This window comes from Anser brachyrhynchus, assembly GCF_964034855.1.
Source record: "Anser brachyrhynchus genome assembly, chromosome: 1".
Classification (NCBI taxonomy): domain Eukaryota; kingdom Metazoa; phylum Chordata; class Aves; order Anseriformes; family Anatidae; genus Anser; species Anser brachyrhynchus.
The window spans coordinates 184,849,408-184,865,923 of record NC_137694.1 but is presented as its reverse complement, the minus strand read 5'-3'; the positions used below and the strand labels follow the sequence as shown (position 1 = coordinate 184,865,923).

General features: G+C 42.4%; 1 protein-coding gene and 1 long non-coding RNA gene across 3 annotated transcripts in view; one reads left to right on the top strand and one right to left on the bottom strand.

Annotated features, from left to right (window-relative positions):
- Positions 1 to 1,669: 1,669 nt before the first annotated feature.
- Positions 1,670 to 16,516, bottom strand: part of LHFPL6 (LHFPL tetraspan subfamily member 6) — a 141,286-nt gene continuing 126,439 nt past the window's right edge. The window contains exon 4 of the mRNA XM_080555808.1: positions 1,670 to 2,789. Within this exon, the coding sequence (XP_080411934.1) occupies positions 2,671 to 2,789 (119 nt within the window). The 3' untranslated portion in view covers positions 1,670 to 2,670. The remainder of the gene's footprint in view (positions 2,790 to 16,516) is intronic.
- LOC308177917 overlaps positions 2,798 to 16,516 on the top strand; it is a 33,465-nt gene continuing 19,746 nt past the window's right edge. For both annotated transcript variants that reach the window (XR_013939489.1, XR_013939490.1), the window contains exons 1-2: positions 2,798 to 11,523; positions 13,647 to 14,867. This is a non-coding gene — a long non-coding RNA (uncharacterized lncRNA). The remainder of the gene's footprint in view (positions 11,524 to 13,646; positions 14,868 to 16,516) is intronic.

Sequence of the window (16,516 nt, the reverse complement as noted above, 5' to 3'; positions counted from 1 at the left end):
TGATAATAAATGTTATTTATATTCTAGTGCAAATGGATATCAGAACGAAAATGAACAAATATAGACAAACCTAATTAAGCTGTGATTGGTTTATTCATATCACAGCAGCTGAAGGTTATATGACAACCAGCTACAGAGCAGGTGCAGCATATATATCATTGGCCTGATTATTAAAAATCAGTACTTCATTCAAGTCCAAATTAAAAAGGAGATTGTATACGGATTCAGAGTCAGTCATGGCATTGCATGGTATTGTAACAAAAAATAATTTTCTTCGTGAAGTACTTGCATAGTTCCAGTTTATCATGATAAATCAAGCCAGAACCTGACCACAGGAAGATCTAAACAAATTCACAATGTTCTCTATGATGCAAGGACAAGGATATAATCTAGGGACGGTCAAATTTAGAATAATAACACATATTTTTATAGCCAAGTCATTGAAACTTTGTACAGCGAACTGCAGTATCAGTGGAAGGAAAGACATGTTTCCACAGTTGCAGGCCATTGAAAGGCAGCATTTTTCTATTGAGATACTTGCCAAAGATCTAGCTGGTGCCAGGGGAACCACAGCCAAAGTTGTGTTTATACCTCTCTTGGTGTTAATAAAGCATCAATCCACAACTTCAAGGGGCAAACTTGTACTTACCATGAAGATATACGGAATGCCACTGACCTCAAGCAGCAGGTTTGGAAGGGCCCTGAGCATTCATGAAAAGGGGTGAGCCTAGAAAACCTGGAAACAGGAGGGAAGAGTGCAGTGCTCCATGTCACACTGTTGCTGGTGCCACTGGAAGATCTTACAGGGAGACAAACTTGGCATGGCATGGTTGGCGTGGTTCTCAGCAGAAATGTAGTTGGATGTGATGTGGCTATTATGGGCTAATTTGCGAAGGGTAAAGTACAATTTTATATTCACCACACAGCACCATAAAGTGAATAAATACTGCTTAGCTTATAATGAAACTCAGTAAAATCCAGTTCAGCAATATCAGGATTGATCTCTGTAACTGACGTTGCTATTTCTATAAACCTCTGAAAAGCTGCCTAGTGTAATGTATGGAGCAACCGCACAATTTCAGAGTTACAAGAGCTTCAAGTGTTATGAACCAGAAGAACTGTAACTAGAACATACATGGTAGCTTTGAAATACACAATGACAGAAATATCATATTGAGAAAACAGAGCAGAAAAACACATTTGAATGGGCATAACTTTAGTTAAAGCCATGATTGAAAAGCTCTTACGAATTCCCATTCTTCAAGTTTCTTTCTTAAAGAAAATAACTTTTTTGTTTTGTTTTGAGTTCTGTATGCACAGTGCCAGTGCCTTGTGGAGGGATTACCTCCTGGCAGGCATTTAATCAATGTGGCTGCTATTAAAAAAGGAAGGGCTTCTTTCAGTCAACTAAACAGGGGTACACAGCACTGTATGAGATGCTGAGTCGACAGCTGCCAAGCCAGAATGCAGAAGGTCTTCCTGAAGTCCTGCATCACGCCTAACAGCATCAGGCAAAAATGTTGGATATGCTGGCACGTCTCAAGTGATAATAGACATCTATCCTCAGGCAATGCAACTGAACCCTAAGTGTATGTGTTTTACAGGGAAAAAGGATATAGCATGGTTTAAAAGTCATGATTATTTCCGTGACATAACCACAAATTGCAAATATTGATCAAGGAAAAATTTATTTACAGAGATTTTTCAAATACAAACATAAAATAGCACATTTATATATATATTTTTTTACAAAAATGAATATTGAAATAATAAACATGGTACAGCACAATACAACATCAATGAGCTAAACATAACAGCGACAAAAATCTATGTCTGGAAGAAGTTTCCTGTCAGTCATACATAACCAACAGAGTTCTACAGTACTGTAAGTGGAATTTTCAATGGACAGAAAAACGTCCATTTACTGCACTTCATAAAAGTACTATAGGCAAAGGCTACATATGCCAAGTTATTATGTTGCATTTTTTGTAATAATGCTGAAAACACAGAGGCTTAATAAAAGATCTATAAGGCTGAATAAGCAGTGGCTAAATGTTTGGGGAAGAGAAATGTGTAGAGAATATACAAAATACTGAAATACTGATAAAGTGGCTTATTGGTCCTTTTATTAAGTTTAATGTATAGATTAAAAAGTGTTGTAACACTGAATTTTAAACCACCAAAAAGAAGTTAAAAAAAAAAAAATAAAAGGAAAAGAAAGAAGAATCGCACCAAAAAGGTTTCCTCTCTACTCATTTTGTGCCATGGTCATCATCTGTGTGTGTGTGCTTTCAGGAACACCATGCTGAAGGGACCACCGGGTACTACCCCAGGCCTCCAGCACCATCTTCTCACCAATCCCTCAATTAATTGGTGCACTCAGAATGTCACAATTTGCCAAAATGGAGCTTTCCTTGCTTACACAGTCATGTATTTGTGGAGTAGACCACAGGTGCGCTCTGGTGAAGAAGCCCTTCCCCATCCAGCCTGGTGGGGTGGCTTTGGTCCACAGTCCACCCCGTTCCCCAGGGCTCCCAGCACCACCCACCATCCCTCCCTGCACCATTTCAGAGTGAAAGCACTTAAAAATTTCCTTTTTGTTGTCATTGTTGTCCAGAAGGCGCCTGCAAGCCCCTCATGCTCCTGGCGGCGGCCCGTGCCCTGGGCCGCTCAGTAGGGGTACTGCTTCTGCTTCTTGCCCGAGAAGCAGGCCAGCCAGGTGCACACCAGCATGGCTGCGGCTGCGCCCCCGCCTGTGCAGTAGTAGGCCCAGCCAATTTCGCAGGTCCCTGCAAGGGAAACAGAGAGCGACATGATAGGGAAAGCAGAGGTTGTTGTTTCCAAAAATATGTCAGCAGTGGAGAAGGCGCCCCTTGGCCTGCCAAGGCCAAGGAGAGCCTGTGGCACCATTTTCCACAGCAGCTGCTGTCAGAAGAGGGCTTTTCCCCCCTTTCTCTTTTTCTCCTTCTCTAGACAGCTTTTGAGGGTTCACTTGTTTGTTCCAGGAGTACACCCAGTGCCACTGCATGTCATACAAGATGGAGCCTGGCTCCCTTCAGAAGGAGCTGGGTGGATCCACCTCTTCCATCACTCAAACTGAACCCAACTGCAAGCCATCAAGTGATAAGGACAATCATGTCCCACTACCACTGGCATAAATCCTGACCAGGCCACATTGAAATGCCTTCTTTTATTGCTTTGCCCCTGCAACCAAAACCTCGAGGAAGGCAGGGCAGAGAATTATTTAGGAGCTATTTTCTCTCCCTAAATCTCTGCTGTAGTGGTATGCATTTACTGACCAAACAAATGAGCTACCAGACCTCTAAGCATATATTCGGGATGTGTGGGTTCATCTGTGATGGAGGTGCTCCTGCCTGTGTAGTCACACAATGAGAAAGGGCTTTGAAAACTGCTTTCCAAGAAGACTGATTTGGGGCGGCATCAGAAGCAGCACAGCTATACCTGCCATGCCATGCTCCACAATCCCATGCATTAGGATCATATGGCAGATGTCTCCATCTGGCAGAGCATGATATGGCGTGAGAGACAGAGCAGGACACTGGATTTTCAAGAGGCGAAATAGAGGCTCTCTAGGGCAAAGGAGCACAGGGACTTCTATGACAATGGAATCTACAAGTCCTGCCTCTTACGTACCCTGCCAGTAGGGTCAGCAGGCAGTGTGCACGCAGAGCAGTGACGGAGACATCAGCACTCCAATGGTATCGTAACAGTATAGGACTAATAATGACAGCAAAATGGTTGTGTGCTGGTGCAGTGGAAGTAAAGATCCCAGTGGATCCCAGTACTTTCACAAGTTGCCACCACAAGCAGAAGAGGCGTAAGAACTGATCCTTAACTCCCACTAAGGTCAGAGTGCCAGTGAGCACAAGGTTTAATTAAAGTGCAAAAAGAGAGACACTTCCTTATCCCTACCCAATGTTTCCACCCATTACTTAAAACTTCACAGATCTTTAATTCAATGTGTTTTAATAGTGTCACAACAATATAGCCTTGAATGCATTCAAAGGCCTCAGTATCCATAGGGAGCCAAAGTCATCACCAGTGAATAGTGTTGGGGAATCCCACAGCGAACCATAAAGTCATTGCTCCCCTTCCAGGCATCACTGTGCCTGCAGTAGATGAGATGATCACAAAAACAACAGCTACTGAAGAGACTAAGCCTCCTTGCAGAGCTCTCAGAAAATAAAAAGGTGACTGCTGTTACTCCTCAGAATTTCATGCCATCTCAAAAGTCACTTTCACTTTGGCTGCACCATGTTGGTCATTTTGATTTTGACTGCTTGGGACTCATTACAACTGAAGTTCTCCTTCTCCAACTGAAGTGTCCCATTTTGGGTGACATCTCCCTGCTTTGAACAGTGAGTGCTCTCAGTAAGGTACAAGCAGCAATACAACACCTCTTTTCCGCCCTCTGGAAAAAGCAGAAAAACCCATTCTCCTCCCCTCCAGAGAACAGGAGGTAACAACAGTTTCCACCTAGAAAAAGCTGAAACAGGTGGCACGTCCATACTCTGTCCTAATGGTGTGCTCTAGGGTCAGGCTTTGGGTCAGGCAATTATCAAGTCTGCTAATCCTGCCTTAGGCACAAGATGCACAAGATGTCTATACACCCCAACATGTTAAAAGCATTAGCATGCCTGAAGGCAAACAGCACGTCCATTGACTGTCTGCAGGATACTGGCAGCCTTGTAAAGAGATGTCAGTGGGAGGCAACGCTTATGTTCGTGGCTGCTCTGAAGACCTCAGGATGACACCACAGCATGCAGTATACTGCATCTTTTCTTCAAAAGTATCAATTTCTTTATTAAAATGAAAGGTCGAATGAAACAAAAATCCTGACATGACCGGAGGACTTCAGGAGCTGAGACCTTGGTTTGGGCTCATTAGTGTCTCTCCTTAATATGCTGCAGTAGAGAGATTTATTTGCTTTTGTAATCTTGTTATGCTCTGTATATCGACACCATTTTTGGCTCCATTACAGAAGACCACACAAAGAGTCTGACTTCCTACAGAGAAGACCATCAGAAACCACAGAGAGCCACCAAGTGCCTGACAATGTCTCTGACACTGATCCTTATCTGACTGCACAGCAGCTCCTAGACAAACCTGTCTAGAACAATTCATTTGCCTGTACACACACATCTATGACTTACGTTGAGAATTTCAAAACCAGAATTAAGCAGATACTGTATGTCTAAATCCATTGGGCTGCTTTGAAAATGATAGTACTTATACTAGAGTGGGAGGTGCTAAAGCATTTCTTTTGATACTATGGAATCCACCTGATAGGTTTTTTTGAACAGCTAGGTATTCTAAAACTACTAAAGACTTGTAGTGGCAGCTTGAAAAATTAAATCTTTCTCATTGTGATGCTTCCAAGTAGAGAAAATAAATGTTAAAACGCTACTTTAAAAATAGTTTAAAGATTTGCCTGCTTGCACTGCCCAAAGCTGTGACCTATATGGAACAGAATGAAGTAAATTTCACCTTTTGCATGGTGTTATTTTAACTTCTGTGCAGTAACCATGGGAGAGGGGGAAAGAGCACCTGATACATATTAAGAAGAAAGAAAGAACTGTTAAGTCAGTGTCAGAGACGTGCCAACAAATACAACATGCACATTTCAGTCTTGGATGAGGAGAATAACATTTATTTCTCCATACCATGCTCCATTTACCCTAAGGACCACTGTCCTACTTAGTGCTCTAAGGCATGGCAGGCAGCCCCTTGATCTAACAAATGCAATGTAGTTCACAAGTGTGAGCTGGGTCAAGATGAACAAATGCAAGAACAGGAGAGTGCAGAACAATGGATGAAAGAGTAGGGAGCCTGACCTTAGAGCAATAATAACACAGCAATAAACCTGGCCATTATTTCCAGCCTGTGTCAGGAGCAATGGGAGGCCTCAGACAGAATAGTTTGATCTGTACTTGGATGACGCTGAGCAGAACAGCATTTCAAGCTATTGTGCTGAATAAGAACCTGCAGCAGGGAAGGTGTCTGAGGGTATAGGATTTAGCCATACTTTTCATTTTAAGTATAGCTAAGTCCTAAGTTCATAGCTAAGTATAGCTATAAGACCAGAGAGAATCCATTTCAAAGGTACCTGTTGAATGGTTGTCTACGTTGCTAGCCACATGTCAAACTGAAATAATGGTACCCCTTTTATAACTCTGTATTGCACAAGGAAAAAAAATAAATTTGAAGTTAATTTTTCTGATCTGGTATTCTCATTTTAATATGTGTATGAGCTATTTTAATCCACGGTACCCTAAAGAAAGTTGGTTGTCAATAATTGGATAACTGAACTGCAATTTAAATTGCAGAATCACTTTTGTTTCACTGTGATATTCTCAATTTATAAGAAACATGAAGATTTATAAAAAGCAGGGTTGATGAGTAATTAAATGTAGCACAAAATGAGAAGAAATACACCTATAGAAATGTTTTATCATAGAGAAGATAGACTTTGCTTTCTAACTTCATTTTTTTACAAATATTGTAATAACAGTTGATAACAGGTGCTGTAGAAGAACCCTTTCTCATGTTCAGCTTTTATTTCACTGACATCAGTGGGACTAGTCATGTATTCAGAAGCAAGCAGATGGTTATGCGCTTTGTAGAACTGGGATTAAATTTGACCATCAACTAGGGCATTTTGCCTCCATAGAGCCCATCATATTAAGTGTTAGAAACATTACATTGCAGTTTCCCGTTTTCCTTAGTTATGTCAAATCTGTAAAATGAAAAGCAAGACTACCTGATAGAATTAAAACAATTAAGTGAAAACTTGTCAATTTTCATGCAAACACAAAAGCTGTTGTTTTCCTCAAGGGAGCACAGGAATATATATATATATGTGTAGAGGTGTGCCAGTCTGCTGGGGGGTGTGGAGAGGCATGCAATGTGTACGTGTTCTCGCTCATAAGATTGCTGGATCTGGTTTCACGCCAAAGTAAATTCCCCACCAGCTCAAGTACTCTTCTAGCTGATAGAGATGATGTGCCCACGGCAGCTTCCTTCTCTGCACAGAAGTGGTGTTGCTTTTAACGAAACAGTCTTTACCTAACAGGTATGGAGGAGAAGTTGTGGCTTCAGTTCTTTTTAGTTCTGGACCTTTTTTGGGGGAAAGGTGGGCGGAGAGGAGAGGGGAAGGCAGGGAGGAGAGCATAAATAATTGGAGCACTTGCCTTCTGGTTACTCAGCGAAGCAGGACTGTCCAAGTCAGCTCAGGTAAATTTGTAGCTGGCCATTAAGAACTCTGTTTTCACATTTGGTTTTACTGGGATTGGCAGTAAAAGAGTGTCAGGATTAACTCTGAAGTCAGAGAATCGCAGGTCTCACAGCTATAGGGCTGGGCGGCCACTTTCCAAGCAAATAAAAGGAGGCAAGAGTGGCAATGTTATGTCCCTCTCCTTTATAAAAGGACTGAAAGAAATTGCAGCCCCCCAGGTTAAAGGACAAAAGCAAGGTGAATGAGGACAGTACCAAAAAAAGACTCAACAGAAAGGAGTCCCATAGAATATAAGACAGTACTTGCTACATTCAAAAAGTCAAAGAATATGAAAGGTTAGTTTTGCAGTGATGGATGAGCTTATTAGAAAACACTTCTATGCCTTGTCCTGATTTCTAAGGTAATCTTCAAGGCTGTGATATGAGTCCCCTAGTTCCCTCTCACGCTCCAAAATATAAGGCAAATAAACATTAAGACAGATCTGGGAGTGAGTGCACTTTGGCAACAGAAACTCTGTGGATACTTGATCTCTTGTGGAGCTGTGCCAGGATCCAGTTGCCGAAACAGAGTTTTACCAGGATTTCTACTCGTGATGTCTTATAAAAAACACATAGTTATCAAGGTCCTGGAAATAACATATGATGTTCATCTAAAATAACTAATAATTGACACTTATGGAAAATATCCAGAATATGAAAGTGTCTTGGATGCAAATTTGTTAATTGCAAGACTTAGTTTCTTAAATATTTGCACCTTCTTTGCTGTTAATGTTAAGACTATCCTGAGCGTGCAGACTGCCAGTATTTGGCAGACTCTATAATCATTTAACCCTAGCTACAGCCTCTTTTCCAAGATGAAGAAAAAAGGTTTTTAGAACTACCCAGGCTGAAGAATACAAATGATACAGCTTTAAAAATAAAACCTACAATTCTTTCTTGCAAAAGCCTGTGCAGGAACTCTAATTAACAGCTTCATATGAGAGTCCAGTACTACAGGGGAATGTGAATTCATGTAATCAATGAGGGTGTTGGAAAAAGTAATCAGTGAAGAAAGCAAGGAATGTGAAGTTAAGGAATATACAGGGATTTGGAGATATGAAAGCCACAAATGAATGTAAAAGATAATCAGCTAATTAATAAGAAGGCATGATTATTTTGAAACAAAGCCAAGATAAATTAAATAGTTGAAGAATCTTTTTTTTTTTTTCTTGACGCAGTTACACAATGAAAAACCATCATGTGAAATCAGCTACAAAAGCAGGAAAAGAAGTCAAAACTTGGAATGCATCCAGAAAGGATTAAAGTAGTTTCGTGAAACAAAGAAAGTGCACTATGTAAGGTAAAAATGCAGCTGAACAAATAGTTTAATATGCAGTAATGAATTTGGTGAAGGTTTTTTCTTTCTGTCTGTTGTATGGATAGGACTTTCTCAAGGTCTTTTAAAAAATATATTCTTTCCTTCACATGTACAGATCAAGCTATTTTGCTTAATTATAATTGGTCAAGTCAGTTGCATGGGCATTTTGGTATGTAATTAAATGCACGGTGTCTCATAAAGTCCAGAAGTGTAAAAATGGCAAAGGAAATGACAACTTTGAAATTCTCCAGCTCTGCTGTTTCCAGACACTCCCATGGCTAAATCTCCCTTTCTTTGGAGGATTGCATGATTTTGTTTAATCAAAACTCAAATTTGCTGCATGAATGTATGGTGGAACAATGGAAAAGGAACCGATACCTCCTCCAATACCTCTTCAATGCTTCGCTGAAGAGCGAACTTCAAGCTATTTTAAAGACCTAGTGTATGAGATCTGCAACACTGTCCTCAGGGACAAAAGAGCTGAACAGAGCTGGCAACTCTTTAAGGATGTTTTCCTTAGAGCACAAGAACTGTCCATCCCTCTGGGTAAAAAAGCAGGCACAGAGGGCAGAGAACCAGCACGGCTGAGCAAGGACCTGCTGGTCTGACTGAGATATAATGTGGAAATGCACAGGCAGTGAAAGCAGGGACACGTGGCCTGGGAAAAGCACAGGGATGCTGTCCGGGTGTGCAGGATGGGGGCAGGAAAGCTTCTATTCTGCCCTTGTGTGGCTCCACTTGGAGCCCTGCGTCCAGGTCTGGGGCCCCCAGCACGAGAAGGATGTGGGGCTGTTAGAACGGGTCCAGAAAAGGGCCACAAAGATGCTCAGAGGGCTGGAGCACCTCTCCTGTGAAGAAAGGTTGAGAGAGCTGGGGTTGTTCATCCTGGAAAAGGTTCCGGGGTGACCTCTTTGCAGCTTTTCAATACTTAAAGGGGGCTTACGAAAAGATGGAGAGTGACTTTTTGCTCAGGCAGACAATGACAGGACAAGGGGGAATGGTTTTAAACTACAAAACGGGAGATTTAGATTAGAGGTTAGGAGGAAAATCTCCACTCAGAGGGTAAGGCACAGGCACAGGTTGCACAGGGAAGCTGTGGATGCCCCATCCCTGGAGGTGTTCAAGGCCAGGCTGGATGGGGCTTTGGGCAACCTGCTCTGGTGGGAGGTGTCCCTGCCCATGGCAGGGGAGCTGGAACCAGGTGATCTTTAAGGTCCCTTCCAACCCGAGCCATTCTATGATTCTATGACCTTGTGACAACTACAACGCTCAAAATCTCAAGAGAAAAATAGCTTATGTCCTGGTAATGAGGAGCTCTCCTAGCTCACTGGAAGAAGTAAGAAGTCAGCCCACTTACTGCAGGAAGTTATATTAATTTCAACTCTCTTTGGACATCCACAGTGCAGAAATCCACACTGGACCACTTCTCCAGATTCCCTCAGGAGACAAAGGGGAGTTATAAAGCGTGATGTATTTCATCCAAAGGTAGTCATCTAAGGTACATATGGTGGACCCTGCCCTGGCAGCACCTATTTTAAAATTCCTTTAACTATGAAGGGATCCCAAATAACTACTTAGGTTGCCCTTTTCAAGCAATAAGAAGCAGCAGGTACTTGCTCCCAGGTGGTCTGGGAACCTGTAAGTTCCTGCTTGTCTACATCGACTCCAGAGGGTCCCTGCATGGTCTGAAACAGGCCTTTAGGTTAGACAGAATACATGTGGACCTTGACATGATCACGAGAGGCTTACAAAGAATTAAGAATAAAAGATAGCTGGGCAGCACCAGAGAGGAAAAGTTCCTTGATGAAACACTTCCTTTACTAGCACGTAGGCTGACTCATTCATTTATCTGAGAGCTCAGCAGTTGTAGCTTAGGCAAGCTTACAAAAACTGCACTCAGCCACAGTCAAAAAACTTAACTGGTAAAATCTCGGAGTTGTTTGCAGAGAATCTGTGAACAAAGAACCTGGCTTTGTCAGATAGATTGCTCATAAAAATACAGCTTTGAAGCCCTTGCCTTTAATAAGATTCTAATAAATTGTCATACCCTCTAAACACTTTTCTTGATAGTGTTGGCACTGTATGTCAACACTCAGCCAGATGCTGAAATGATGCCACCTAAGGCCAATTAACTAGTTGACAAAGCTTTTTTTTTTTTCATTTCACTGCTTTCTGTGTTGTTGTTTCTTTTTTATGTTGTTGTTTTAGTAACTGCACTGTTTGCTTTTAAAGATCATTTACTCAAAGATTTCTATAGCAAAAGACAATTATCAAGTTAATAGTTCTGTTTAAGATATTTCAAAGCCTCTATAAGTGGCAAAAGGGAACCTTAAAAATAACATTTTTTGGAAACAAATAGCCCTGCCTGCACTGAGAAGCTTCTGAGAGCTTTTGAGGACAATTCAGCTTCTTGTTTAGTTCAGGATGGGAGCCAGCCTTTTAACTTTTTTAGCTTACTCTCCAGCCAGCCACTCAGGCCAGGAGAGCCTTTTCATAGCAGTTCAAAGACAGACCACCACGGAGGGCAAGCAAAGGTGCGTGTTTGGAGCCATCTGCCTGGGTTGCTTTGGTTGCTGCTGCAGCCTTGCCCCAGGCCTAGGATGTCCCCGTGCGTGATGGGCAGCAACGGAGCGTGACAGCTGGAGAACATGAAATAACTGGAGAGGATCTAGTAGGACTTGCAGAAAAAAGAGGGAAGGGGATGTTCCCAGCCTTGGAAGGATGGCATGAACTCAAACAAGCACAGAATGCATTTCAGGCAGGCTGTGGCAGCAGCACCCAGGTGGGTAGGCAGGGCATGGCGTGCCTACAGCCACGCCTGAGTCGTGCAAGCCCTTGCTGCCAGATCTGCAATTTTCACTGCCTTTATTAGCAAAGAAAAGCATCACGAAACTCAAAGATGAACCCCAAAGGTAGGTATGCACACCAAGCTGTGTCTGTGGGATGCTCCTTAGCACAAATGATCACCCAGTGGAAAAAAAGAAAAAAGGGAAGGGAAGGGAGGGAAGGGAAGGGAAGGGAAGGGAAGGGAAGGGAAGGGAAGGGAAGGGAAGGGAAGGGAAGGGAAGGGAAGGGAAGGGAAGGGAAGGGAAGGGAAGGGAAGGGAAGGGAAGGGAAGGGAAGGGAAGGGAAGGGAAGGGAAGGGAAGGGAAGGGAAGGGAAGGGAAGGGAAGGGAAGGGAAGGGAAGGGAAGGGAAGGGAAGGGAAGGGAAGGAAGGGAAGGGAAGGGAAGGGAAGGGAAGGGAAGGAAGGGAAGGGAAGGGAAGGGAAGGGAAGGGAAGGGAAGGGAAGGGAAGGGAAGGGAAGGGAAGGAAGGGAAGGGAAGGGAAGGGAAGGGAAGGGAAGGGAAGGAAGGGAAGGGAAGGAAGGGAAGGGAAGGGAAGGGAAGGAGAAGGGAAGGGAAGGGAAGGGAAGGGAAGGGAAGGAAGGGAAGGGAAGGGAAGGGAAGGGAAGGGAAGGGAAGGGAAGGGAAGGGAAGGGAAGGGAAGGGAAGGGAAGGGAAGGGAAGGGAAGGGAAGGGAAGGGAAGGGAAGGGAAGGGAAGGGAAGGGAAGGGAAGGGAAGGGAAGGGAAGGAAAGGAAAGGAAAGGAAAGGAAAGGAAAGGAAAGGAAAGGAAAGGAAAGGAAAGGAAAGGAAAGGAAAGGAAAGGAAAGGAAAGGAAAGGAAAGGAAAGGAAAGGAAAGGAAAGGAAAGGAAAGGAAAGGAAAGGAAAGGAAAGGAAAGGAAAGGAAAGGAAAGGAAAAAAGAAAAGAGGGCTGAGGCAGGACACACAACATAGAAAAGTAATATCTCACAAAAAGGAGTAGGACATAAAATATTCTGGAGCACTAATAACCCAGGCTGAGCCCTGGCTGCCCGAGTACGCTGTATCCCCTCAAAGGAAGAGAATCTTTTTCAACGTAGTTAAACTTAAAACTGGAGTTCATCTCAAATATAGTGTCTTCATTCTTTCAGGTTAATAAGGTAAGTGCATAATATCATTTCATACATCTGATGGTAGGGGAGTGGCAGCTGGAGGTGAGATGAAATTTCCTAGGGCACCTAAAATGGCATGAGTCATCTACATTTAGACAAATGAATCTCACTCTAGATATAAGTATTTTGCTGTTCAGGCATTTAGGTGTTGGTCTTGTGTTGCTGTTTTACCAGACGCCTACCAAGGCTTGATTTTGTGAATTAAACTGAACATGTCCTGTCCTCTCCAACACTTTCTGTGGGATTTAGCTGCCTCCACACCCATCATGACTGAGATAAGCATGCAACAACTGAGCAGCCTCTGCATATGTATCTAGGGAAATTGATGGCCTAAAATGAAGTCTTATTGAGTTTAGACATTCAAAGCCAATTATAATGTAAACACACATATATACCCACATTGTCCTTTAAAAAAATGTGCGAGTTCAGAAGTTTTCTTCACACAGGTGAAGTTTTGCAAAATATGCATTCCTTTGCAAATATCTGGTGCAGTCTTTAAGGCAGGTCCCCTCACTTTAATGGATTTCCTGCTTAAAAAAAAAAAACACTAATCTTTCAGCTGTTATTCTTGGGTGGTACACTTAGGAATGAAAACAAACCAAGGTATTAGTACCTTGAGCTTGGCAAAATTGAATGTGTGCTATATGATATGCTTATAAAGATGGTTGTTTTGGGGAAATGGCTTGCTAATTCCCTTTGCAGACCACAGGATTGTGCACACCCCCCAGTCAGCAGCTCTGTACTGCTGAGCCTGACATGCCACATCAGTGATGTCCTGCATGGGCTCACAGGTGACTCTTGGGTGTAAATAATGTAGCATAACAATAACAGTTTGCATGGTGACAACAGATTACAATTGCAATCCTTCCTTAGACATTTGGTAAAAGAGAAAGGCAGTCACTTAGCATGTGCACTGGTAGTTTATAACTCCAGTCTCTACCTAAGGTAATGATAATTAGACAAAGGACTTTCACTCAGTCACTGACCAAACAATTAGGTTGGTTTTAAACTGTAACATCTTTCTTCTCACCCCTGTTTACTAATATTGCCCTCCTTCTAGGAGTTACCACTCGAAAAACGTCACCAGAGGACTTCTCTGGCTCATAGTCTGGTGGTTTGGTGGGAACTCAGCTCCACCCAGGATCCAAACTGGGATGCCACGGTATGGAGCACTGCCTCCACACAGGTCCCACCAAATGCTGGGGAGCTGGGAGTCACAAGCAGAGGTGCACAACAGAGACCCGGGAACAACACAACCTCAACCGTGCTGCAAAAAAATTTGCCGGAGGTCAAAGTCCTAATTTATCACTGTGTTTTTTCATGTTGGCAAAAACAGATTGCTTGAGATGAGCAGACAGCAGGTCCTTCTACAGGTGCACCAGTCTATTTAGAGGTTACTCCCCATCCTCATTAGCAAAACAGCTCATCTATTGAACGTGATTTAATCGACAAATGGGATTGTCTTTGGCACAGTATCTTCAACTGAAGAATAAGTCCTCTTTGTAGAGATCGAGTTGTACAAATGCTTTCATTTGATTGAAAAAAAATCAGACCGATTAAATACACAAATGTTTAAGTAAACCATTTGGACGTAGTTCACTTAATAAAAAAACAAATATCCAATTTTAAAGAGAGCAGCAAACCTCTGGGCATTTCACAATGTCAGCTCAGGTTTTCTAGAAGAGAATAACCTAATCCACTTACATGTAAATGAAAGGCATGGTTATTTTTCCTGCAGCCTTTTTAAATATTGCTTTGGAATTTACACAGAAATGTGTGTTTGATGGGGGTGGAGGACAAGGGTCCCCTCTTCACAATCTGGGCTATTTCAGCACTATTTGGAGAGCCTATTAGTCTAATGCCTTTTCAGAGTGCCTGAAGACACAGAGAAGCATTTCTTATCTAGCACACCCACTAAGGATTAGGCTTTTTATGGGTTCTTAGCATTGCTATTTATTTCTTCTATCTAGTTATGAGCATATAACAGACTTTTTTTTGTCTTGTTTTGTTAAAGCCATTTTCACTTAATTTTGGAATATTTCTGGTTAGCATTACATTTCAGACAGCACAATTCAGCTGCTTCTCAATTGAGTCCTTGCAGTCCATCCTCTGCACCTGCCTCTTGCCCTTCTCATTCTCCTGTGATGTACACGCAGCTCCTGGTTTTTCTTTTCTATATCCAATGACAACCTTTTTTTTTTTCATCTTATCTTTTGCAGGTCCCCAGAAAATCTTACTAGCTGCTGAAGCCCTACCTTTGCTGGCTCTGTGGTCAACCCTGGTAAGCTTTGATTTTTACTAACACACGTGCTCTCCAAGGCCCACCTCGTCCGTGCTGCACCAGCTGCTCTGCCATCCTTGAAGAGGAGGCTGAAGCTGTCTCGTGTTCAGCATCCCTCTGCTTTGAGAGTAACCACATGCACCAAATCAGGCTTCTGTTGCGGTCCTTTCTAGCACTCCTGGCAGCAGGAGGAGCAGGACCAGCACTCCCATCGCCACCATTTACCCCATCAGCAAATCAGCCCAGGGTTTACAGCAGCTCAGCTTTCCTAAGGGAAGATTTTTGAATGCAATGCATGTATGTGTGGTTCTTGAGGCAACTCGTTTCACAGACTCAGGAATAGAAAACATATCATTGTGGCTTAATCAGATTAAATATTCAAATGAAAGCAATAATTACTAAAATTTGTCTTAAGAGTTGGTGAGATTAAGTCTTTGAAACATCATTTTTGGTCTGCAGGCTATAATGAGTAAACCAATCTCTAATGATGCAGAAACGACTAGAGGGTTTGGGTTATCATCAACCAAAAGATATTTATCGAACAAGATGAGCAGCATGGCTATTAAACAGACTTTGGACAGTACCGCTTCTTCACAAATGACCTTGGTAACACAGCACCAACCAAGCACTGACGTTACCTTAAAAAAATCAAAGACACATTTAAATTCACTGCTGGTGTATGTGGAAAAGAAATGTTTTAGTGACAGAGCTGCCTAGTGAAAATCACTGCAGCAGATTTCAGCTCTCATTATAATCTGTTAATGAATGTGTTAACATATGATTCCTGCAGATCAGCATTGCCACCAAGTCTAGGCATGCACAGCACATGCCCTACACAGGTCCAGAAATAAAATAGGAGTACACACCTTCACAGTTAATATAGTATGTTCCCTGCTCATGTTCCTTATGTGTACCTAGATGGAAAGCTGAAATCTTTCACATGGGTTCCTTCACTGCCTTTAATGGTAAAATGACTCAATTTAGGCAAACAAATTACTCAAGAAGCAGGTGTTGAAGGTGGTCTCGGAGACTGCTTTGTGAGCACAACTGTTTAGGGTTACAGTTTGTAGCTGCCTAAGTAATGTCCTCAAGGAGTTCACACTGGTGTGAGACCCTCCTTCTCATGGGTTTTCAGAGAAATAACCTGGAAAGGTAACCCTTTTCTGCACTCTGGGGAGAGTGGTGAGTGAAGCAAGTTATCAGGAGGCATAAGCAGGTGTCATGGGAGCAAATTTTCCATACTTCATTGAAAACAAAATTAAATATTAATAGCTCAAAAGGATATTGAAGCTCAGAATAACAAGGTAAAGCTACTAGGGCACATTACACACCCCCTGAGCAACACCATTAAGGAGATGCTGGTAACATCATCAGTGGCAGTGGTATAGATAGGTGTTGCTGTTGGCAATGAGAATTTCTGGTCCCATGCCAGAGCAAATGCACTTCAGTACACTACAGGAATATGTAAGGGAGGGTGACCTGGAGCATCTCTCCCAAACATATATATATATATATATATATATATATATTTGAAGCTATTTGTGCAACTCTTTACCTTTTGATCTCAACTGATTTGAAAATCATAGAATCATAGAATTGTTTGGGTTGGAAGGGACCTTGAAGATCATCTAGTTCCACCAAACAGAAGA